This window comes from Vanellus vanellus, assembly GCF_965231255.1.
Source record: "Vanellus vanellus genome assembly, chromosome: 3".
In the NCBI taxonomy this organism is placed as follows: domain Eukaryota; kingdom Metazoa; phylum Chordata; class Aves; order Charadriiformes; family Charadriidae; genus Vanellus; species Vanellus vanellus.
In genome coordinates, this window is record NC_138907.1 from 19,948,536 (window position 1) to 19,973,176 (window position 24,641).

Consider the following 24,641-nt stretch of genomic DNA (forward strand, 5'->3'; position numbering starts at 1 on the left):
CGATGTATTAAGTGAGGTAAGCCCTCCAGGCTGGGTTCCCAAATCCCAACTGCTTTATAGAGTACCAACACCTCCAGGTTCATCCAGTGCCAGGGGTGAGCATACATGTAGCCCAATAATACAGGAGAGAAGGGCGAGAAGGAGGTGTATACACATGAAGACCTCCCCTATCCTGCCAACATAGACATGTCTCTTACACCCACAGGTGCCACCCTGACACCAGACCTGCAGAGCTGAAAACCTCTGCAGAAGGATCCACAGACAAACTCTCTCCGCTCCACAGTCTCTCCAACCTGATACACACCTGGACTCATGCCTTGGATTTTCAGCATGAAAAAACTTCTTTGTTTCTTGTTTTCCTAATACTGCAAAGCAGGACTTGAAAACACCCATTCAGACTATGTGGAGCTGGAAAATGTCTCAAAAGGTTGCCAGCAGCAGCCCAGTAGGACATACATTCATCCTCCATGTAGCCCTTCTTAATCATTCAAATATAATTAATTAACTAAAAAAAAAAAAGTATTCCACAGAAGCAGCAGGAGCAGATCTCCTCTCTTTCATTAGAGCAAACATCTTTAAAAATAAGACCCGGGGCTTTGTTTTGGCTGTTCTAATTTTCTGGCTAATAAGCTACAGCTGAGCCTCATTGGATATCTTAATAGTCCCATCTTTTTCAGGAAGAGAGGGGGAATCCATTTAAAATCCCAGCCCTTTATCACATCTCCTTTTATCAGGGCCCCTATCCCTAGGACCTGCTGACCTCCCACGTCAACCACACCCCCAAGGTCCCCCACCATTCCATCGCTGTCGTACCTCCTGAAATCTGGGTTTCCCACCCTGGTCATGGGCAGGCAGCTCTTACCTTCTCGCCGTCCGTTCCGCAAGCACTTCACCTTGGGGAGCTTGCCCAACAAGCGGCAGTCGTCAGCTTGGGAAACACAAAGGGAGGACATGTCACCCTCAGCCCTCATGGTGGCTCTGGCAGCAGAAATGGTCCCAGGGGAAACTGGGAGCAGGGAAAAGACCCTCTTGTGGACTGGCTGATGGCCAACACCATCTTACCCCTCAGCTCGCGCAGTGTAAATCAGCACTGGCAGAGCAGCAGTTTTCGTAACACTAGTGTAGACCCAGCAGATTTACACCTTGAACAGCTAAATTATGCTGTAAAGTCAGCATAGAAGAGCTGTGGTTGGGATCAGAGTCGGAGTTTTTGCACGTTAATGCAAATTACTATTTTTGGTAGCTGCAAAGCAACACACAAGCCATTTGATGCATGTCTGCGCGCTGGGGCAGCAGCCACCTGAGGCGGTCCTGTGACCCCTCAGCGAGGAGAAAGTGATGGTCAGAGAGCCGTGTGGAGCAGCTGGGGGCTCCTCATGCCCTGGGCAGCAGCAGCTCCATGGGGCAGAGAGGCCCCACAACCACCCACACGCTCGGGAGGTCCTGTGATCCCACACACAATTGCTGCCATTGCTTTTGCCCCAGTATCCCTCCTCCCCCTGAATTCTCCCATCAAGAGCTGGGTGCAGAGGCAGGTACACCCAGCAGAGCCCCCTCCACCTCCGCACGCCCATGCCGTGACCACTGCAACCCTTTCGTGCCTCTCTGCCTCTTCTTCCTCAGCACTATAACCACGTACACGTGTGTCCCATCCCTTCTGCCCACCCCCTGCACCCGCACGCAGCTCCCAGCACTTTCACCCCCTCCAGCAATATTTGTTGACAAGAGACAGGCCGTATCCGTACCCCCAACAACTCATGCACAGAGCTGCGCTGCTCCGCATACCCCAGGGCAGCAGAAGTGGCAGGGGTCGGCTACGGACCTACGATGGAGATTTGCTGGGAAGAGCGGGAACCCGCGTGCAGAACAACTGCATCCCAGTGAATAAAAGGTCAGCGGGCAGAGAGGGGTGAGAAACGAGACACAACCGGGCACGAGATAAAAGCACCGATTGCTTGGGGTGGGTTGCAGGGAGAAAACTGACCATGTGTGTATAGCGTATTATGCAAATACATGTATTTTATGTAAATGCATGCAGAATAGATGCCAGCAGGCTCAAACTATCACAGGAAAGAAGATGTAAGACAGCTGAGAAGCACTGGTTTTGAGTAGCTGAGGGGCTGGTTTAAGTTATGCAGGGAACAGGCTCCCCCCTGGCGCCCCGGGACCAGTTTAAACCCAGCCCCGCTCTTCTCCCCAGGTCACGCCACTGGGCACGCTGCGACAGAGGAGCTGCCTTTCTACAAACCTTTCTCCTTTCAGGAAGGCAAGGCTTTGCCTGTGTGGCCAAATACCAGGTACTTACATCCTCCACCTTCAAAAAACCTGCTCTGCTGTAGGCCAGGGCAGCTCCAGCCCTTGCCACCTGCTCCTCGTCTCCGGCACAGACGCTCTGCCGGTCCCCAGGCTTCCCCAGCCCGGCCCCCCTGGCACTGGAGCAGCTCCAAAGCTCACCGTAATCACTGCAACCCCTTCCACTGGCTTCAGCGACTCCCCAGGGAGGCATTGATGCCGAGAAGTGGGTCTCATGTGAAATCTGTCCCTAATGCTCTCTGAGGCATTGCCTATTTATAACACTCAAGAGCAAAGCGTAGATCCATATTTTTTTTTAAACCTCTCTGGCTGTGTTTTCATATTTCCTAGGAAATGGCTACATTTTGCAGCTCCTTGAAATGTAAGTGCCACGGACCGCTCAGCCGAAGTGTATTTTATCATCTTCCTTTATGCCCAAGTCAGTTTTTTTGAGCACTTACTCTCCACCCCTGGCTCTTCCATTCCCCCATCTCTCCGGGCAAGGTCTTTACCTGGGGTAGTTCCCTGGGAGCCCCCGGGGCTTCAGCTACCACCTTCTGCTAGAGATTGGACCTATCGATTTCACTTGAGTCACACTATTAACCGAGAGGGAATGGCAGGAGGACGTGGGCTGTCTGTGGTGTACAGCGCTATTTACGGCGCATCTCAGAAATGGGCAACCCATGCAGGAAATTCGCTTTACACGGGTGAAAAAGAGGATGAAAAAGAAATCAGTGAAGAGTTGCCGGCCACCTACGTAAACATATGCAGAATGTATGCATACATTAGGAGGGTCAGACTATCAGTATCCTGTGCAATTCCAGTGGTGTCAACCCAGAACTGCTCCCGGCTGCAGCTGAAAGCCAGATCAAACACACCATGGCTGCAGCAGGATACGACCGGGTAAGGATTGGATTTATGTCTACTGGGCGTAAAAATGATTTGCCATGCACTTCTCTTGTATTATTTTCACGAGAAGAGGTTTGATCATTTGGAATTTGAATTTTCCACGCCGTGATGCAAACCTGGCACAGCGGGGTTTGCGCTTCACACCTACAGAGCTTTAAATTTCCTTTTGCTTTGATAAACTCTTCCCCCTTCTCTGTGTAAACCCCCACCTCTTGTAGTCTCTTTCGGTTTGGCCCCTCACTTTAAATAAAGAAAGGGTCACTTACGATCATCACTGAAGTCATCCACAAGTATGATTTCATGGACGAGGTGCACTGGGGTGCGGTTCAGCACGCTAAAGAATGGAGAGAGAAAATCCGTGACAGTGCTTGACCAACTCAACAACCCAGCATATGGAGCGGAAAAGCCTAGGAACTGATCCCTGCCAAAGCACAGAAGACCAGGGTCGGATTTCCAGAAAGGACATACTAGATGAGACCCAGAAACCATCACCCCGCCAGTAACCTACAGTGCCCAGCTATCAGGTTCCTGTAGCCTGATCTAAGAGCTGAGCCCCTGGTATTCCTGGGAAATAGCTGAGATTCACCCTTTACCACCTTTGTGAGCAAAAGCAGAGCACTACGTAAAGCCAGGAGAAACAGGCTTTTCAGCAACGTGCACACTGCACCAAGTTTTCTAACGGGGCTTACAGCTCTCCTGCCGTCACCCCACCACCTTCTGCCGGGGCTAATGATATGGTGTCTGCCGACAGCAGGGCCAACAGAGAGAAAATTACCCAGCTCAAACCCATCTTTACAGTGCTCACAGCCGTGGCAGGACAACTCCTGTTTTCATCCGTGAGCTGACTGCGCTTCGGAGACTGCCGAGAGGATAAGAGCAGGGTTGGAGCCTGCCTATTTAATGAAAGAGAGGGGCTGAAGGATGTGGTTCACAGCTCCCTCCAGGTGAGCAGACAGTGTGAAACGTGGCTGAAAGCTACAATCTTCCCTTAATTATGCCACTGAGGTATTTCTTATTATTATTATTAAAAAGTCTAGACCTGTTCTTCCCCTTTCTCGCAAAGCACAGAGGTGGGCAGAATTACATCTGCGTAAAATCCTGCCCCATCAAAGGGTAAAGGCTGGTTTCTTGAAGCAGAAACCCCAGGGTATCCCAAAAATCTCCTAAAGGCTTCACAATGACTTTGATAACGCCAGTTATGGCACGAGCCATTCCAGAATTTAAAGTCCTTTGCCTTCATCCTGAGCGCGGTTCCTTTTTCAAACAGGATTTAAAAGCCTCACAGATTTCACACCTGAGTCTGCCTTCTGGTCTGGGATAGGATAAACCTTCAAACCTACAGCTGGCATAAGAGGAGAGACAACCACTGAAGCCACTGACACCTCCAGATGCTTATCATCAGGTTTCCCCGGCCTCTCAGGCTCCCAAAGCTCCAGTAAAAAGCCTCAAAGTCTGGAAAAACATGTCACTGGCCCAGACACCGGTCAAGGGGGCTCTGAAGGGCCTGGGAGCCACCAGCCCAGCTGGCAGAGACCCAAAGGGGTCTCACAGCATCATCCTCGGATATCTGAGGACATTCAGCCAAAGGGCTGCATTTCTCTGATGAAACCTTCTTGATGAAAAATCACAAGCCCGCCCCACCCAGGAGGACTCGGAGTATCTATGACCACAGCCAGGTGCCCGCTGCCTGCGCTGGTGTACCGCCACCCCACCAGGTGCTGGAATTACAACTCTCCAGAGAGAGAAAGAGTTGAGCCAGATTTTTTTGGAAGAAGAACAGTACATCCCAAGGCAGATGCTTGAAATCGATCCTCCCTCCATGTTTTGTTATGTTTTTGTTTTTGTTTTTTTTCCCCAGCAGAAATCCTGGAAAAAGAGGGGTTTATCTCAGACCAGAGCAGGTAAGGCTGGCATGTCCCTTGTGGAGCTCCTCAACGTCACTTCCAAGCTCAGAACTACCTTCCCTGGAAACACAATCCCAGCCTCCTCCCGTTTCAGGATCTTGGCAAAAGCCATGGTTCCCTCCCTGCTTCAGATGCTTTGCACGTTAAGGTTGGGGTGAGGAGGAGAAGAAAGCCTCTGCCCCCTAAGCAACAGCTACAGTGGGAGCCCTAACAAGCCAGGAGCTGCTGTGGCCACCCCAGCATCACTAAGGCTTGCACCACGCAGGGTTAGACAACACTGCCTCGCCAACGCCCGCAGCCCGCACAAAGTATTAGAAGAAGTGGCTGAATGCCCCTCCTCCCGCTGGGGCACACAGAGCAATTTAGATGTGCTGTTCCCACCTGTCAAGTGTTTTTTAATTATTATTATTAATAGGTTTGTTATTTTTAAAAAATCCCCATATGTGAGAGCTGAGTTCAGCAAATTACCGCAGCTGAGCGTCAGTACAGAGAGACAGGAGAGCAATATCACGCTCAGTGGAATATTTAACAAGCGCTGATTGCCTGGAAACCTAACTTGGTGAAACCTGCAGGAAAGAAGCAGACTTGTAACAAAGCCAGCAAAATAAATAAATAACCTGCTGAGAGCAGGAGAGGGGGAGGCAGCGGGCAACCCGAATATTCAAAGCCTGCCTCCGCCCAGCCTCCCCTATAGATTCGCCTGCCAGAAGTGCAATGCAGGGCTTAACTCTACAGGAAGGCGGTCCAAAGGGGCCGATTCTGCTTTTGCTGGTAGCAGCAAGAAAAACTCAACCAAAACCGCTGCACCGGGCTGTAGACTCAGACCTGGGCTCATAGCGGTACTCAGCGACTTGGAGGAATTTCACCCAGGGCACCTCTTATGGAAGAAAATTCAGCATGGACCGTTTTCAAGGTGCTGGGCTACTGAGACGTGCAGCATGGTCTCAGCTTGGCTGCAGGCTACCACTGTTCCCAGGTCAAGCCGTTTGTTGCCAACTCTGTGCCTCGGCTTGCCAACCCATCAATCAGGGAAGATGTCCAACAATGGCCATTTGTGGGATGGTGAGGGCTGACCAGAGCAAGCAGGAAAAGGTCAGCGCACATGCTAATGAGGGAGGGACCTCTCCAAGGCTTACCCCAGTTCCATGAACCATCATCCTTCCATGGGGTTAATGACAGACACCACAGTACCAAAAGCATCCTCACTCAGCACCATCACAGCCCTCTCCCATCACTTCCCTTGTGGGACTCAACCACAGCATGACACTATCCCAAATCCCGAGTGAACAAAGCCCTGGTGAGGGTGGTCCAAAGGCTGGGTCTACCACAGCTCCAAGGGATTTGGTGTCCACTGATTTCAGCAGGCTTTGAGCTCATTGCAAATCTATGCACAGACACCTGCAAGCCCCAAAACTGCCACCAAGCTAAGGGACGCTTGATGCAGGCGCAAAGAGACTGTGACCGCAGCCGGCTTCCCAACACAGCCCAGAGCAAGCACCCTGGCTTTTCAGCAAAGCCAAATTCACGTCTCCAATGCATTTTCTACCTATGCTCTATTAATCACAGGATAACGCACCCATGCTGCTGGAAACACAGGAGATTATAAACACCCCTCCTGCGGTGCTCCTCAGGGAGGACAGGAAACAGGCACCGAATACAGCACGTTTTCAATGTTACAGGGATTTTTTTTTTCCAGTTAAACTATAAAAACACTTCTAAAAAATCAGAGTTTTTTCTATTACTTGTGCCTTTGCTCAGCTTTGATTTTTTTTTATACTTTCTTTTCTTTCTTTGTGTGTGTGCATGGCTTTTTTTTTCCTTTTATATGGATAAAATCAAAAGACAATTAATATTACAGTGCTTTGAAGTCCCCCTGTTATTTATAGAATTTTTTCCCCCAAATCAAACATAGGTAGATATACCACAGCAATAGGCATATTTTAACAAATCAAAACAGCTTTTAATCTGTTGAGCCAGAGATTACAACACTTTCTCCCTTAAATCGCCGAAAGACCTGTTACCATCAAAATGAAAACTCATGCCTCTAGTCCAGAAAGTGCTTACGCTTATTCAATCCCATAAAAACAGATTCGTTGCTGAAATATCTTGAAAAGTTAATGCTGAATTTTTCTTTGTTTCAAAGGATTTAGCAGATGTTATGCAGATGTAACAACAGAGAATTTCACCTTAAATTTTCATCGCATGGTTCTTCTTTAATCCTCATCAACAGTTTGTTGGGATCCTTTTCTACCTACCCAGAGGCAAGCACTGGATTCAACAATTTCATCTCCAAATAAATACCAGTGCAAAAGCCACCCTGACGTGTAAGACATGGGAAACATTTGCAGGAAGGAGTTCAGTTCTTCTGACCAAAGGTCAGTATGCTTTTGGTCATTGCCCAGAATACCAGTTGCTTTAGAGATGTGACTGTGGACATCCATCCTCGGGAACTCATGAACCCATTAATTCTCTCCATGGCAACATACTGGGACTTGTTAAGGGGGGAAAAAAAAACAAACCTTTGGGAGTATAATAAAGTGTAGAAAGGGCCAAGGGTCACAATTATCAAAATCAGACTGAGAACGCAGAGAGAAAATGCCCGCCAAAATGAACTGCTTCAACAACCCAAAATGGCTAATTATGTAGGAAGAGAGACATCACACCAAGAATAACCATAATGAGCTTTGATTACACTGCGGCTTTCGCATTTTATTCTTTCAAATACCCACCAAGCTCTTTGAAATTCAAGAGTTCTCTTATGTTAACATCAAAAGGTAAAAGCGCATGGAGGGCTGTGTACTTAGTCACCTCGAGAGATGATTAGCAAATTAAGAAAAAAAAAAATCCCTGGGTTTAAGTAAAAAGAAGAAAAAAAAAATAGTTGGCACAAAGTGCTAATTATACAGTTTCTGCGCAACACCTGGCTTGTTTTTGCTTCTTTAATCAGGCTCGTTTCAGTTATGGCACAGACTCTATACAGTGCCACTGCTGCCTAAGGAAGGAGGTGCGTGGCTTTGTCATTTCGCTCCCTCAGATGTGTCTGGATGCAGACAAGGTTGTGGCACGAAGGGAAGGTTGCGAGGTGCTGGCTGTCCAGGGCATCACTTCTCTCACTTACCAGCACTAGAAAATGAAAGGCATGATATTCTCCTCACTAATTAATCATCTAAATATTTGATGCAGTATTTACAGCACTCGCACCAGGACTTTTGCCAAAGGATGTGTTTTGGTTTGTCAGTGAGAGGTAAATAATTAAGTCTCCTTATTTCTGTTCCGAGCTCCCCAGCTGCAAGTTTGAAGAATAAATAAATAAAGACCACTCAGCAGAGTAAATGGAACTGTCTCACCCTCTGACCAGCAGGTTGCCGGCCCAACAGCCTCCTACACTCCTCTCCTGCCCAGCCTGCGCCAGCGCTGACCTGCCGTCAAGCTCCCAAAATTTCCTTGCTGGAGAAAGTCACAGCATGATGCTCTGGAATGGTCCAGGAGCAGAGCGTCACCCCAGGCTGCCTGCAGTTCTGCCTCCCAGGGCAGGCAGTGTTTCTCTCCCCACCGCTCCCAGGGATGCTCTCAGGGACACACACCAAGCCTTGCTCCCTGCAGACCTCGGCAGGGGATGCCAACACTGCGTCAAGCCCTGAAAGCACGACTGCCCACCCAGTGGTGGCTGCATCTCAGCATGTCAGCATGCTGATGCCTGCAGAGGAGGGATGGGAAGGAAAGAGGATGATATTCTCATAAGCAAGGCATGGAGTATATCCCCCTAACCACATGGGATTACATGATGGGGAGGCACTATTACCCATCACTGTTGAGAACCCCAGCACCCAGCCCAGCCCCAGGTGACGAGGAACACATCTTTCCTGGCCACGCTGCTCCTTCCTCTCCAGTGACTGCTATGGCCTTGGGAAAATCCTGAAGCTCTGCCTCTGGAGGAGCTGGGTAGCTAGAGCTGGGCAATGAGCTGTATTCCCTTCCTAAATCCAGGCTAGCGCAAGATAGAAAGAGAGAAAAGGAGAAATTGTGGTGTTTTTTTAAAAACAAATGCCTCTGTATTGCTTATTCTCTCCCTTGGTCCTGCCTTCCCTCCTTGGATTTACTTGCACGGTCCCATCCCCATACTGTTGGAGACTCACCGTCTCAAACACACTGAGCCTCAGAGCTTGAAATACATGAAACCAAACCACAGAGGGATAAGAAACTTGACCAAGGTCATTCAAAAAGTGAGTAGCTGAAACAACAACCCAATGGCAGTTTCTTCGCTGTCTGCACAGTTTAAAAAAAAAAAAAACATATCTCAAGAGCTACTTTGCTATTCACCATCTGCTCCTTTCTGGCCTCTTCTCTCCTTTTCTATTTTTCTTTCTCATGACATCCAGCCCCTACTACCCGGACACTTGTACATATTCACAAGCATAGTTACATACGCATTTATAAACGCTGACTACATCATTTGCAGAGATCTGGGCATTCGATTAATTCAGTTTTTCTTTTTCCTCCTTTTCTTCCAGCTGGCAAATGGTCAGAGAAAAGATTGTGAAACTTTTAAATTAATTCATTATTCAACACAGTCCAGTAGCTTTTCTCAATAGCTCTGACGACGCAAATTGCTCATAAATGAACTGTCACAAATGCTCGCAACGTGACTTGCGTAAGGGGTGCTACAGAGGCCACGTGTTGGTGCCTCTGCTTCACCGGTCAGAGCACTCTCATCCTCTCCAAGAAACGACGGCAACATACTGAGCCTGCGATACAGCTCAGCCTCAGCCCTCAGTGAGAATTAAAGCTCTCGAGCACCTAAGAAAAGCGCAGGAATAGCAAAATCCCCCCTGTTCATCACGTATGTGGTCCTTCCTGTGGGAGCTGATGTCTATCCTTGCTACAAGGTGCCTTCACCAGCATTTCCCTCTGCCACCCCTCTGTGTTTACATGGGGTCCAGTAAGAAGTGCTCCCTTTGGAGGGATGGTGCCCCCTCACCCCATGGCTTTGGACAACCCAAGCAATGTCCCTCTGCCCTGTTTCTTGCTCTTACCACGGTGGTTAACTGAGAACATTCTTTTTGCAATGGGGCTGGAAAATCCAACTCGCTGGAACTCAGGAAACCAGGTTTCCAACCCAAAATCTTCCACCAGCACAGACAAATCACCTCTCTGTTCCTCGGTCTGTCCATCTGTCACCTGGGTTATACCCAGAGCGCACCGTGGAGATGTACTGGGAAGAACAGGGTGGAAGAGGTACCCATCTTACTCACTGCTGTGCTCAAAACACTTGGAGACACGTGGCCACAGACTGCTCCAAAAGGCACAAAGCAGTGTCAGGAGGACAGAGTTTGTTGTGACTAGCCATGGAAAATGATCCATGTTGTTACAGCCATCGTGGGATGGAGTTATCTGGAAGATCTAATTAAACTAAATGTTTGCTGAGTGAGGGGAGGGGGGGGGGGGGGGAACGGGGGACCAGAGCAGTCAGAAGGCACAGCAAATTAATCTACAGAGGCTGAAAAGGCAGATGAGCTCTCAGCTGGGTCCAAAAACAGGCAGGGAGATGGCAGTATGTGCACAGTCACAGCTGGAGAGGAGCAGAGCAGGAGCCACATCACCGTCACAACTTGCCACCAAGGGCTCGTACCCTTAGGGCCGGTTGGATCAAAGCAAGCCTCTAAGTACTGCATCCAGGAGGAAAACTTCAAACCCTGATTCCAGGAGGCCACCTCCAAACCATGGGAAACAGAAAATGGATGGTCAGCTCAGGAGAGCTCAAGATCCCAGCCCAGGGAGAGGCAGGGGAGATGGGGACCCACAGGCTGTCATCTCGGTTCCTCCCTGCCCAGACTCATCTCTGTGGTGCAGCTCAGTGGGATGCTCTGCAGGGCTCTGGCACCGTTTGGAGAGCAGTCTCCAAGAAAGAGGGCTCAGAAGGGTCCCCAGAGCTGGGGAAAAACCTCCCCACAGACAAACCACGAGTGCTGGAATCGCCAGGGCACGTGAGTGGGGAGGAGCAGTGCACAGTGGCAAAGCTGTGGTGGAAATCACACGCAACCAGGTAAGGAATGCAGTAAAGCCAACTAATCAAGTCAAGCAAAGAAAAGAGGAGGAGCAAGCAAGAAAGTCTTTTTATACCTGGAAATCAGAAGCTTCAGAGGACAATATGCTAGAGGAAGAAGGAAAAATTCAAACTACCTGTATTTCTAACCTTGCCATCATTGCAATGGACAGTTCCTTAATGAAGCCAGATATGGGGGATCCAGGCATACGAGCAGTACCATGGGTCTAACATCTCTCAGGTGACATCACTCATGATCATACCTGCCAGGACAGCCAAGTACCGAGTTATGGGAAGAAATGAGATTAAAGTCCATCTCTGCCCTTTACATGTTATAAGCATCCTGTATCTCAGGGGCTAGAGGAGTGCACTTCACTTTGCCTTGACCTCTCTGTTACAATGGGTTCTGGAGGACGGGAAACCCATGCAAGGCACTGTAAAGATAAAGGAGAAGGTCCAGGATCAAGAAGCTTGTACACAGCACCAAGCGTCAGTGCTATGACACTCAAAATCCACACACCCTAGAGAGACAAAGCAGTGATAGGTTATTAAGTATAAAGCGAAGGAGATGGGATTGGGCATGAAACCATAAAGCAAAGCAGGAATTCAATTTCAGGACTGTCAAACTCACTTGTGGCACTGGGCGTGTTCACCTGAGGAGGGATGCTGTTTGCAGAAAAGAGCTCAGTGAGGACATGATGGTGAACAGGGCAGAGCTGCGGTCTCTTTGCAGCCAGCAACCCCAGACTGACCAGTACCAACAACGGCAAGAGGTCCCTGGGGATGCCAGAGTTTAACTGACATGGCTTGAAGCACAGCACAAACCTTTGCTATGTGGGCATGAAACACACCTGCAAAACACTTATTACTGGCACAGAGCAGAGCACACCCAAGCTCGCTATGGAGGAACCCACCAGCCGAGACCTGGAGATAGACCTCACGAGACACGAGAACTTGCAGATTCGAGGCACACATTGGGATTAAACACTGATTTCAAAAACCTGCAGTGAAAATGAAGCCTTTAGTCTATCCACTACAGCAAAACACAGCCAAGAACAAACCGACAAATGAAGGAATGGCCGCATGCCCAGAGCGCTCCACCGTGTATCCAGAGGAGTACAGAAACCGTCCTTGAAAAATCTAGTCTGCATGTGCACCATTAGGGTTTCTCAATTAGCAAGCCTTTCTGGCACTTGATGGGTCACTGGAGAAGCTCAAACAGCAGTGCCGGAGCAGACATCTGCAGAATAATAGCCGTCCCTAGAGGACTGGGACAAAATACAGCTGAGCACTGATACCCAGCTGGATATAAAATCTCTTATCCCTGACTCTGTCTAATCTTCTGCTGCTGCCCCAAGAGTACCCCGTGCTAGACCCTGCTACTTATTTTCCTAAGCATCCCACTGCAAAACCTACTTCTCAGAGAGGACCTTTCGTGCTAATTTTTCCCGGTAATCATTTGAGACCACAGCTGGTACATCCAGCCCCATAGCTGCAGTGAGTGCAAACAGATTCTGCCTTTATTCATGAAAACCTCTAGCCTGCTAGTTCTTTTTTTAAGAGCTTTTATAAATAAGAGCATATCCAGCAGACTGGGAGCTCTTACCTCCGAATTGTCCTTAGCAGGGTCGACCTGGCCTCGTTGTGGAAGGTGATAACGATGCTGGTTGGCGGGAGGTCCTGGCGATAGTGCAAAGTTGTACACCTGGGGAGGGAGAAAGGAAAAGGCCGTTCAGGCACTGGAATTCAAAGTAGGAGCTCACTTCATTAACGCAGGCAGCAGAGTCCATCAGTAGATGGTTCTCCAGCCGCTATTTTGAAAAAAAAAAAAAAAAAAAAAAAGTTTTTCTGCATGAATCCTTTCCGAAGGAGTCCAGAAACTGCCAAGTCAGTCATGGAGGATTAAAGCAGCAAGAAGAGCTTAACTGTCATTAATAGGAAGGGATGAGAAAGGAGGCACCCAGCTTGCAGCCCTTTTCTCTAACTATTGCTCCCCAGCTAGCCCACCCTCCTGCTGCCACCAGCCTCCCACATCAACAGGCAGTGGGAAGATAAAGGCCCTCCCTTTGAAGATAAAGGCCCTCCCTTTTTATATTAGTTGGGGCAATGCCACCTTCAGCAAAGATACTCCTCACTGATGTTAGCATGATGGGATGAGAAACAGGTCCTTCACACCAAAGGTAAGGCACAGGTGAGGTGCTTGCAGAAGGCCAGCTGCAAGTCTTACGCTGCCTCAGTGGCTTTCTGAGCTTCATGGGGCTCTCGGTGTCATCAGAAGTACCGGGTTATCATGACAAGGTCTTTTTCTTTCTTAAATTGAGGCAAGGGCCCGAGCACTCTTGCACCCACCCGGCTGGTGGCAGCAGCAGAGGTAAGAGCATCATTGCAGCTCCAGCTCTGAGCTGCCTCACTCCCACCTCCCGAGGCAGCAATTTCCACCAGCTGGCTGCAAAGTAAGCCAAGTCCCGCTTCTAAATTGATTGTTTCCTTATTCATTCTGGCTTAATGGCATAACCTGACTACAGGGAAGATTGGGATTTAACACTTTCCAAGCCAGCCTGCAGAAGGTGAAAACCCACAACTGCAACCACAGTCCCTGCTGCCTCCTTCCCAGGAGAAAACGTCGTAGACTCTGTAATTACTTTGACTTTTAGCTGATGAAATTCGTGGCTTTTATAGACCGACACCAACATATTCCTAGCTCAGGAAATCCAGATATACATCTTATATCTGTGCTGCTCTTTCCAGGTCCCTGTCAGCCCCTGTGATGGCCTAAGATGACACACCAGTGGCAGTAGGTCACCCTGTGCCTAGCCTGAGGAGCTCCTCATCACAGCCATTGTGCCCCTTCCCATCCATGCACCACTCGCCTGTTGTTGTTTCACTGCCCAGGTGCTACCATTATCACCCTCAAATGAAGCAGGAAAGGGCACCGAGCAACCACTCTTTCAACATGCCATCAGTTTGCTCCCCCAAAGCCCTGGACAACAGTACCTTAGAGGTGAAGTAAAAACAGATGGAAAAATTAAGGCGGGGATGGGGAGGAGAAAGCAAGCAGCAGTAGCCAAATGTTGCTGGTTTATGCTATCAGCACAGCATGTTGCACCTCAGAAATGCCCAAATGCTTGAGATACTCTTTTTAATGAGCTTTTTCACCTTTTTTGAATTTTGCAATTGAAATTGCATTTCTGATTACTTACAAAGAGACATAAATGAAAGGAAAAAAGAGTGCGAAATACTTCCAAAGATAAGAAAAAAAAGACATCTTGGGTGGGACAAAATATTTGCAAGCTCACACTAAATTGGTCGCTGCCTTCTCTCATCAAAACCTTTCCCAAATCCTGCCTCAACTTGACCAAAGCAGATTTCTCATTACAACCCTGTTCTTTCATCATAGTCACCAACCCCCAAACTTCATCATTCAACCAATTCTAATTCTAGGTCCATCCTCAAAGGACACTAAAGTTGCACGGCCACTCCGCATGCAGGAGAAAATTCAGTGACATTGCCCCGTGCGACAACACCCTCATTCATCAAAGTTACATCTCAGGGATGCTAAAAGCAGAGGGATTCTGAATTACTAAACAGCACCGGGTCATGCCCTGAGCTGGGTCACTGTGGCCCCTTCTATCATGCGGTAACCAACTTCAACTGAGCTTTCCCAACTTGAAATGATGAGAAAGAAGCCGCTGCTGCTGCTCGGTGCCTGGTCTGCCGCGCTCAGGCTCAGCTCTCGCTTGCTTTGTGGAGCTGCAGGGACAGACGACGACGATTGCTCTCCCCGTGCTATTTATACACCATTTATCTCCCTAACCGTTCCCAGATGCGTGTCCTTCCACCCACTTCCAGCACGGCATCAGGAAGGGTTGCGTGGAGCAAACAAGGGAAGCTATTTCTGGAAAAGAACGAAAGAGTGTGGAAAACATAAAGTCATCAATACTTTACTTACGTTACTACAATAGTTAAGAAGCTAATAAGTAAAGCCTCAGCAGATGCGTGCTGTATCACCCACCAGTGGGAGTGCCGGGGATACGGCACGCTGGCTGAGCCTGCCAGCGCTGTGGCGAAGGCTTCTCGTGTGTGACAACAACCTGATTTTAAAACTCCAGATGTCTACGCACCCGATCCGCCTAATTATATAATACATGTAAGGAAAACACTGAAACTTCGTATATGAGCACCTCCAGAGTGTGGTCCCTGGCTCTGTGGCTCACCCCTGGACTTCTGTCTAATGAGGCTCGTTGCATCCCAAAGTCGGAACTGATGACCGCACTGCCGCTACGGAGCGGGCAGGGACCTGGCAGCACCCCCAGCCTCGCTTCGCCTCTGTGACCAGCACTGCACCGCAGGTGGGACTCGCCTCCCCAAAAAACAGCCCGAAAAGGGTTAGGTTGGGCTGCTGCATCTGCCAGGGCTCCTCCGGGGTCCCTACGGGGCCCTGAATCTGCCCTTGCCCAGGATTTTACCCCTGGGCCCTTCCTTCGGGAGCGCTCCCAAACTTTCCTCCAGTTGGTCCCTTATTTTTTTTTTACTTTCCTTCCCCAGTGTAACTGCAGCTAAACATCCTGGCTCCTCAGAAGGCAGATTTCAGTATAAGTTGTTGACTACAAGTGTTTTTTTGGCACTTGCTTGGGTAATAAAAACCACAGCTTGGAAAAGCATTAAATCCAGCATGTCCAGAATTATTTTGTGTGACAATTACATCTGGGGTAATTTCAATTTAATACCTCACTGCAAGTGAAAATTGCAGCATGCAGCCCTAAAATTGCTGTAATAATGAAAATAAACCCGCTAAGAGCTGCCTGTGCTACCTCGGGCTGTCACTGGATAAACGCTTTGTGCTGCTTATGGTATTTCATAGGTCACCCAATTGCCAACAAGAAAAAAAAAACCACACAACACAAAACCAACCCCTACAACATTTTCAGGAAACCAATGAAATTTGGAGGGTTGGTTTGTTTTTTAGATTGTTCAAAAAAAAAAAAAAAAAAAAAAGACAGGGGGGGAGTGATAACTGCCTTACTCAGAGTTGCAGCGTGTGGAAACTCACAGGCTGAAGTCCTGCAAAGCTGCATACTTTGAAACCTTGCAGCAGGACTGGGCAGCAATCTTCGCAGACGTGAGTACTAGCAGGAACGCTGCCAGGCTGAAGCGCCTGCAACGCGGGCTGCTCCACCAGCTCACAGCAGCTGGGGGACCCAAACAAGACAGAAGCTAGGCTGGCCTGCCCTATAAAGCCCAGAGAGAGCATCCAGCTGGAGAAACAATTATTATTTCCTCCTGCAAATCCACAAGTCAAACTTTCATTTGATGGGAAGTTTCACTTTTCTGTTTTGAGGTTATTTCCCATTCAAATTTGAAGTCATTTCCGAATCACGGAATCACGGAGTTTCAGAGTTGGAAGGGACCTCTAGAGATCATCTAGTCCAACTCCCCTGCCAAAGCAGGATTGCCCAGAGCACATTACTCAGGACTGCATCCAGGCGGGTCTTGAAAATCTCCAGAGAAGGGGACTCCACAACCTCCCTGGGCAGCCTGTGCCAGTGCTCTGTCACCCTCACCGTAAAGAAGTGTTTCCGTGTATTTGAACGGAACTTCCAATGTTCTAACTTGTGCCCATTGCCCCTCGTCCTGTTACTTGGAACCATTGAAAAGAGCCTGGCTCCATCCTCCTTCAACCCACCCTTTAGATACTTGTAAGCATTAATAAGGTCTCCCCTCAGCCTTCTCTTCTCCAGGCTAGAGAGTCCCAGCTCTCTCAGCCTTTCTTCATAAGGGAGGTGCTCCAATCCCTTAATCATCTTAGCTGCCCTTTGCTGGACTCGCTCCAGCAGTTCCCTGTCCCTCTTGAACTGGGAAGCCCAAAACTGGACACAGTATTCCAGTTGTGGCCTCACCAGTGCACAGTAGAGGGAGAGGATGACCTCCCTCGACCTACTGGCCACACTCTTCCCTATGCAGCCCAGGATTCCATTGGCCTTCTTGGCAACAAGGGCACATTGCTGGCTCATGGATAATTTACTGTCTACTAGGACCTCCAGATCCTTCTCCTCAGAACTACTTCCCAGCAGGTCCGCCCCTAACCTATACTGGTGCTTTGCATTCTTCCTCCCCAGGTGCAGGACCTTGCACTTGCTTTTGTTGAACCTCATTAGGTTCTTCTCTGCCCAGTTCTCCAGCCTGTCCAGGTCACGCTGGATGGCAGCACGGCCCTCTGAAAGAATCAGAAAGTTATGACCAGGGCATTCTGGCTGCAGACACCTTAGGAATCACCCGTGGAAAATCCCAGCCTGGACTGGCTGCTTGCTTTACTTCCTTCAAGGTGGAAGGAGCAGCACATCTCATCTCTGTGCTCCCAATATGCCATTAGCAGCTCAGGAATAAATTATGGCGCACCCATTTGCAGGGACAGGAAGTAGACAGACAGAGCCCTGCACTCTTTGCAGGAATTGCAAAGCCCTCCCACAAAGTCCCAAACTTTGGCCACTCCAGTGTTCCTCACAGTCCTCCAAAGTCCCTCACTCTGAAGACTTTCCTTGGGCTGCTTTGACCCTGGTGCTCCTGGTGAGTGATGTGGTATCACACCCTGGTGGCCTCTGCACACAGCCACCCCTGCATCCCTAGAGGTCCTCCCGATGCGGCAATGCACACCCATTCCCAGGGTATTTCAACCTGTCTTATGTTTAAAGTGGCAGACTTTATTCATAGTACCGCTCACCCAACCATCCTGGAAAGCCCATCTTGGAAACACCACTATGCAGCACCATGGTAAAGACTAACGGTGTGAACAGAGAGGGACCCGGTTCCCCAGCCCCTCCTGGGTCCATCACTGGACTCATCCAGAGCATGCTTTTTCCTTGACATTTGCCATCAAGTGCCCCCAGAGCTGCACTGTGTCTCCTCAAACCCGCCTCTCAGGCTCACTCTTTCCTGTGCCTCGTTAATATCCTTCAAGAGATGATTATCCTCATCCCGCAGCCACAGCCCTCCCTGCCAGGCTTCTGCTCATCCCTCTTTTCTGCTTCAGCAGCCATCACTTGCCAGCAGCTCTGCTTTGAATTTTTAACGTTTTCCATGAAGTCCAAACTCTCTCTCAACACAGCTCACCACTTCCAAAGCACTCTCTGCATATTTATTTTGAACAGCCAGCCACATCAGATGGAGCTACACCATCTTTCAAACTCCCTCCTGGCTCCTCTCTCCTCCTTGCAAACACATGGGAGACCGCTCTCATCACTACACATCTAAACCAAGAGTATTTGGGTTTGTCTCCACTCCACAGCCACAGGGCTCTCCGTCTCACATCGACCCACAGGACAGGCACCTGCCATCAGGAACAGTATGGGTTCACACCACCACCGAGGGACAAACCTAAAAGCACTTTGGGTTTCAGATGACTTTCTTCAAGTCTGACTAACTCGTGAAGACACATGCAAGAGTCACACCACAGCAGTGTAACTGCCATGAGCTGCATTTTATGGATTTGGACACTCCTCTAGAAGCAGAGAAGAACTTGGTGGAGAAAGAGGAAAAACATATAAACTCCTTTTATCTCACAGAAAGAGTGACCCATATTACACAAACCTTCACAGCAACTTCAAGAAAGAGTTAATACTAATGTCAAAGCTCCAAACTCATACCCATGCTGAAAGAAGAGGTCTTAACAGCCTCGTGCACACTTCTGAAGGGACTCAGCCAGTCAGCACCAGAGCAAGCCTGTGCTTCAACCTGGTCTTGGGCTGGACGGAGTCATCCATGCCTGAGAGAAGCCTCTACAGCTTTGCTCAGGCTACACACCAGTAAGTCAATGATTACCAGGGACTTTGCTCTTACCCCACTTAGCCGGAGAGACAGAGCAGCAGGGCGCGGGGAGCAGAAAGACCGGAGATATTGAAAACATCAGTACTTTACCAAAGGGACAGAAGCCAGTCTGCTTCTGGAAATGGGAGGAAGTCCAGGAAAGAAAAAACAAGGAGAACTTTCTTTTATCATTTTCCTTTTTTTATCATGAAAATCAGGTCAGCCCTCTCTGGGCTGAGTTGCTTCACCTATTACAGCAGGGCGTTCTTGGTGTAGTCACTGCAATTCCTCCCTCCGGGACCCCAGAGGAAACTGGAACGATTCTTGACAACCAACCAGGTGTGAAAAATTACTCTCTCGGAGGAAAACAAAAATTACTGCCCTAGGGAGGGAGAAAGCCACCCACCATAAGCAAGCAAACGGTCACCGGTGGGAGGGAAGGGATTAGAGCCCCAGCTGCCTTGCCACAGCCAGTACTGAACATGCCCAGGCTCTGCACGCCTGTAGGGATGGCAGGACATATGGACACCTTGGTCATACCTCTCAGGACAACCTCTCAGGGTGGCAGAGCCCCCAGCCAGTGGGAAACCATTGTGCCTAAACCCTGGTTCGAACTGAAGCAAAATTACAGGCGACTTCTATGAAAATACTCTAAAAATAGAGATGGGATTTAGAGCTATACAGCAATGTATGTGTCAAATTGTATGGAAGCTAACGAGTTCATAGATCTTACTGCTGGACAGGACCATACACTGTCTCACCTGACCTCTGGGTAACACGGTCTTTGGCATTTTTCCCAGTTATCCATGCATTTCTCAGTCATCCATGCATTAAGCCCAGTGACTTGTGTCTGACTGCAGAGTACCTTTCAAAAAATCATTACTTCATGCCCTCCAGAGGTGGAAAATCCAAGGAGTGCTGTTCACGTTACAGTCAATACATCAGTCTCATACGACAGTATAAATGGGATACGACAATTCAGTATTTGCATGACCGGAGCACACAGAGGGGGCAGTGGCCTTCTTCATGACATTCACCTCCCATCACCACCCTCAGTTCTTCTTGGCTTTTCCCAAGCCATCCTTCCCGCACGTTACCTCAAAATATTTTGTCACCCAGCTTTGAGAGACCTTCAAAATCCTACTTTGTCTTCCCAAGACATGCCAGCATCTCCTTCTCCAGGTACGCTTTGCACCCCTTCAATCAGGACAATTACTAGCAAGGCTGCCAACTGGAAGGAGGGCTGACTTTGCTGCATGGCTCCAGCACCCGCTGGTTGCACGTCCTGCACTTGGAGTCAGATCTGGAACAAAAACCCGCCAAGAAAGCTCTGGGGTTTCTTCTGGAACACCAAGAGCTTTGATGCTGAGTGCTCCACCAGGACACACAACAATTTGAGTGTGAATGAAACTGCTCAGAGCACATACATGACCTTTGTGGCACTATAGGAAGAGCAGTGGCTGCAGAGATTGCCACCAGCTACAGACTCTCTAAATCTATCCTGGTCCTGAAGGTCCACCTCAGATTGGCCATGACCGTGGGCAGGTTGGTGCTACCAAAACACCAAAAAGCCCAGAGCAAAGAAAGGCTGAAAAAACAGCTGGAAGGCAGAGGACTTTGGAAAGCAGCGGTGCCAAAAGGAAAGAAGAAGGGATGAGGAGTCAGATGTCAGCTGGTGATGCCATGTGATTGCAGGGAACGCCAGCTGAAGTTCAGCTTGCCAAAGTGAAAAAATATCCTTGAGAAAGGTCGGTAGGATTTCTCTGTGCTGGACTGGCACACACCCCAGGTTTGCATTCCCAAAAAGGGACTGAAAAATCCCCAGGGTCGCATGCAACATCCTGAGTGGCTGCTGGGGCAGGGAGAAAAGGGGTCGATTCAAAGAGAGGAACCACCAGTTAAGCAGATGACTTGGGGTTGTGCCAGGGCTTGACTGAAGGTGAGGAGGCACATCTGCAACAAATACTTAGTGGTGGTTAGCATCAGAGCTGACAAGGAATTATTTAGCAGGCTTTAACTAGATGTAATTGGATAAAACTGTAAGGAAGACCAACAAGAAAACGCTGCCAGGGCGCTGAACCAGTTCTGGCTGTAGATTAGACTCCCAGAGGAACCTGTCCAAGTCCCCACCTCTCCCCTCCTCAGCACGATACCACAAAAATATTAGAAAACGATCAAAAGAGAAGAGCCCTCCCAAGGGCAGGAGAAGATGCAGCTGCTGATGAAAGAGGGTTTCTCAGGCTCTGTGTTCTTCTGAAGTCGATGTGCTACCCTCAATGTGATGGTCACAGCTGCTGCTTGTCTGAAGGCAAGCAGCTCCAAGCCTTAGCAGGGGACCACCACACACGCTGCCCACCAGGGCAGGGACTTGCAAACAGGAACCCGGGTTCAACTCAACTGTGGGTTGATCAGAGGAGGTCAGCCTTCTTGGGTTGACCAAGAAGGACATTTTTCAACATAGCTTCTGGAAATTGAAATAGTGCTATATTTGGCTAGTGCACAATTAGTATTTTCTCTAACTCACTGCCTCTTTCGGTTTCTTTCTTTCTTTCTTTTCCCTGCAAGATAGATATCTAAAAAATTAATCAAACAGCTAAATTTGAAGAAAGGAGGAAATGCAAGAAGGCAAAAATAACCTTCTGTGCACATGACTTGCTGCTGCCTGCAAACCTCAAAACCAACGAGATGATGCATTTATAATTTATTAAAAATTTGCAGAATTTTTGTCTTTGGAAAAGGGGAGAGGAAAAAAAGAACCTACTAAAAAGGAAGGAGAGAATAGCACGGCTGCATTTAAAAACAAGTTAAACTAGATTGTGTGTCTTTATTTTCAAAGCAGCTCATGAATAATTCAGACTTCTAGGGCCCTCCACACAGATTGAGGGTCTGTCTTGCTTCTTGACTCCCTCCACCCTTCCTTCCTCAGAACTGAGGCAAACAGAAAAAAGAAGCCGACAAAAGTAAAAAAAAAAAAAAGAAAACAAAAAAAAAAAAAAAAGAACCTTCTTTGTTTTCAGAAGAATTTTAAATCACGGCCAAATTTCTGATGCCACTTTTACTGGAATACCAGAGCTGATATCAAAGGTTTTCACTTGGTGAAAGTAAAATCAAAATCTGGCACCTTGCACCTTCCTGGAAAGCCACCAATCCTTTATTAAAGATCTTTATAAGCCAGGACAACCTGAAATTACATTTCAGAGGGCCAGAATCACAGTTGTAAAGATTCATTAGGGAGGATGCTTTCTGACCAGAGCTTCCTGCACCATGTGGCAAAGCAAAGCAGTGAAAGTCCCCATCCTTACAACGCCTCCTTAGTCATAACTGGAACAGCACAAACCCAACTCCACACTGTGACAGCTCAAAAATACTTTAAGCATGTGGGGATCTGCAGCACTTACAGCAAAAATCCACCCAAAAGGCCCTGAAACATTGCCTGTGATCACCCTTTTGCTACAGTTGATGGAGTAGGACTTTAAGGTGGTGGGTAGCTGAAAAAACAAACAAGAGTTTGATGGAAGAAACTGTCTCACGGCCTTAATTATCAATAGTAGTGAGCCTTGGAGAATTAGTTCCATCGCTTACTAATACTCGACTTCGATTTCAACCTATGCAAACATATTGGGTCAATAGAAATACTGAGACAAGCGTGAAAGTTAAACAAACAACTTCATTCTGTCAGAATTACTTGGAGCAAGTTATCAAAGTAATCGATGGCACGTAATAACTATAAGACAGGTGGTCAATATGTTATAGCCGTCAAAGGCAGAGGATGGCTTTTGCAGAGAGTGATCAATGGCACCTCAGAACGCCAAAGCACTTGGTGATGAAGCGATGTCCATCATGAAGTCACCAGCGGGCCCCAGTATGATTCAGGAGGGCATCACATTGCTCTCTGCAATGAGGACCGAGACAAGCAAGGTTTTCTCTTCCCTATAAAAACCCCAGGATCCTCTCTGTCCATTGCAGGGAAGGAGGCAAGTGAAGTTTAAAGAGGAGACCCAATGCCTCCATATATCGACTGGTGTTGGCACCCCCATCCTGAGGGCCACAGCCAGGGCTACGGTCAATCCTGGTCTATCAGAGACCCCCATCCCTCCCTCTGGTGGGAAGACACCCCCCCTTCCCTTGCAGCAACCGCTGCGGCAGTGCTACATCATCCCACCGGCGGCTCCGGTAGCCGCCGACGCGCATCCCAGCATCACTTCCACTCCAGCACATCATTTGTTCCAGAGGAGCCCAACCTGTACTTTTCATCTGATACTCAAAATCACTTGCTTTTAAATACAGCTTGTCATTTTTAGATGACTAGAAGTGTCAAAAACATTTGAGATCTAAATGAAATTTTTTCCTTTTCAGGATGAGAAAAACAGATCCCTTTGGCCTTAAGTTTTCCTGTGTTTTCACTTTTAGATTCACTGAGAGTTTTGCTTTTGCTTTATCCTGAAACTGCTAACTCCTGGCTTTTCTTTTTCTTAAACAACCAAAGAACCAAAACATGGTTATTCACTCAGCTCTACCAAGCCCTGCCCACCCACATAGCCCCCAAATTCAGGCTCCAGAGATGTGGCACCAACAACACGGATGTAACCCAGGTGTGGGGAGTGGAGCAGAGCGGATTGAATCCCGCTACTTGCTCAGTCTCCATTTCCAGCTTCAGCCTCTGGAATGAAAGCAGCGGTGCCTGTGCCCGGACATCACTCACCTTGAAATGGAGCAGTTCATCCTCGGGGCTCAGCAACTGGCAGGTCACTGCCTTTTATTAAATTCCTAGCTCTCCCCCATTGTCACAGGGACATGCGGAAAGATCACCGCGCCACAGACAGATATCTGGGGAACAAGCTTTTATCTCTGGGTGAGCGTGTCACAGAAGTGGAGCTAATTAACTGGGGTTCTGTTTTTGAAAAAGGTTAATATTTTATCACATGTCTTCTGTCTTGAGGAATAATTAGCCCTGGCAGTACTAGCTCTGCCATTTCCCAAGGGACCGAGTGAGAGACTGGAGGCTGGAGAGAGACACGTGGTATTGATGGATAGACAGCATCTCAACTCTGGGCTAACAGTACATCTAACCAGCGGTTACTTCTCAACACAAACTAACCTGCCGTAGAATATTAACAGAGGCAAAACCCTGCTCCAAAGGCTGTACGTATTCTGCTCGGCCTAGTCTACACTCTCAGGTCCAGGGGATGCTTTAAATGAAGGCACTGAGACTCAGCCAAGAGCTTCACAGGAGCTCTGGCACTGGAGCACCTTTTCCCCAGGCACCGCTGCCAGCACCAGCTCTGAGCCAGTCTCTTCCCTCATTGTCCCAATGCCCCGGTCTACAAAACAAGAGGGAAACCCCAAGGGCTCCCCAACTCTTCCACCCTGGCAACAAACCAGTTCTCATGGAGGCAACCGACCGCTGAAGCAAATTCCCACAGGGACTGCAGAGAAGAAGGTTCCCCCAGTGCCTGCACAGAAGTCCTCATCGCGGGGTACAGCACACAACATCTCCCCATGAGGCTGCTAAGAACAGGGCTGGGATGCAAGCAGAGTAAATGGAGGAACTGGAAAAGGACGAGGGAAGAGTCATTTCAGATCGACCTAGAACTATTTTTTGCACACGTTTTTCTTGGCAAAATGCAATGGACGGGTGGGTGGGTTATTTCCAGAACTGTCTCACGGGGAAACAAAACCAACATAATTTAGGT

General features: G+C 48.5%; 1 protein-coding gene across 1 annotated transcript in view; it reads right to left on the reverse strand.

Annotated features, from left to right (window-relative positions):
- GALNT14 (polypeptide N-acetylgalactosaminyltransferase 14) overlaps window positions 1-24,641 on the reverse strand; it is a 101,542-nt gene that overhangs the window by 27,903 nt on the left and 48,998 nt on the right. Inside the window, exons 3-5 of the mRNA XM_082480851.1 lie at window positions 12,755-12,853; window positions 3,468-3,535; window positions 863-928 (exon numbers count right to left, since the gene is read on the reverse strand). Coding sequence (XP_082336977.1) covers window positions 863-928; window positions 3,468-3,535; window positions 12,755-12,853 — 233 coding nt within the window. The remainder of the gene's footprint in view (window positions 1-862; window positions 929-3,467; window positions 3,536-12,754; window positions 12,854-24,641) is intronic.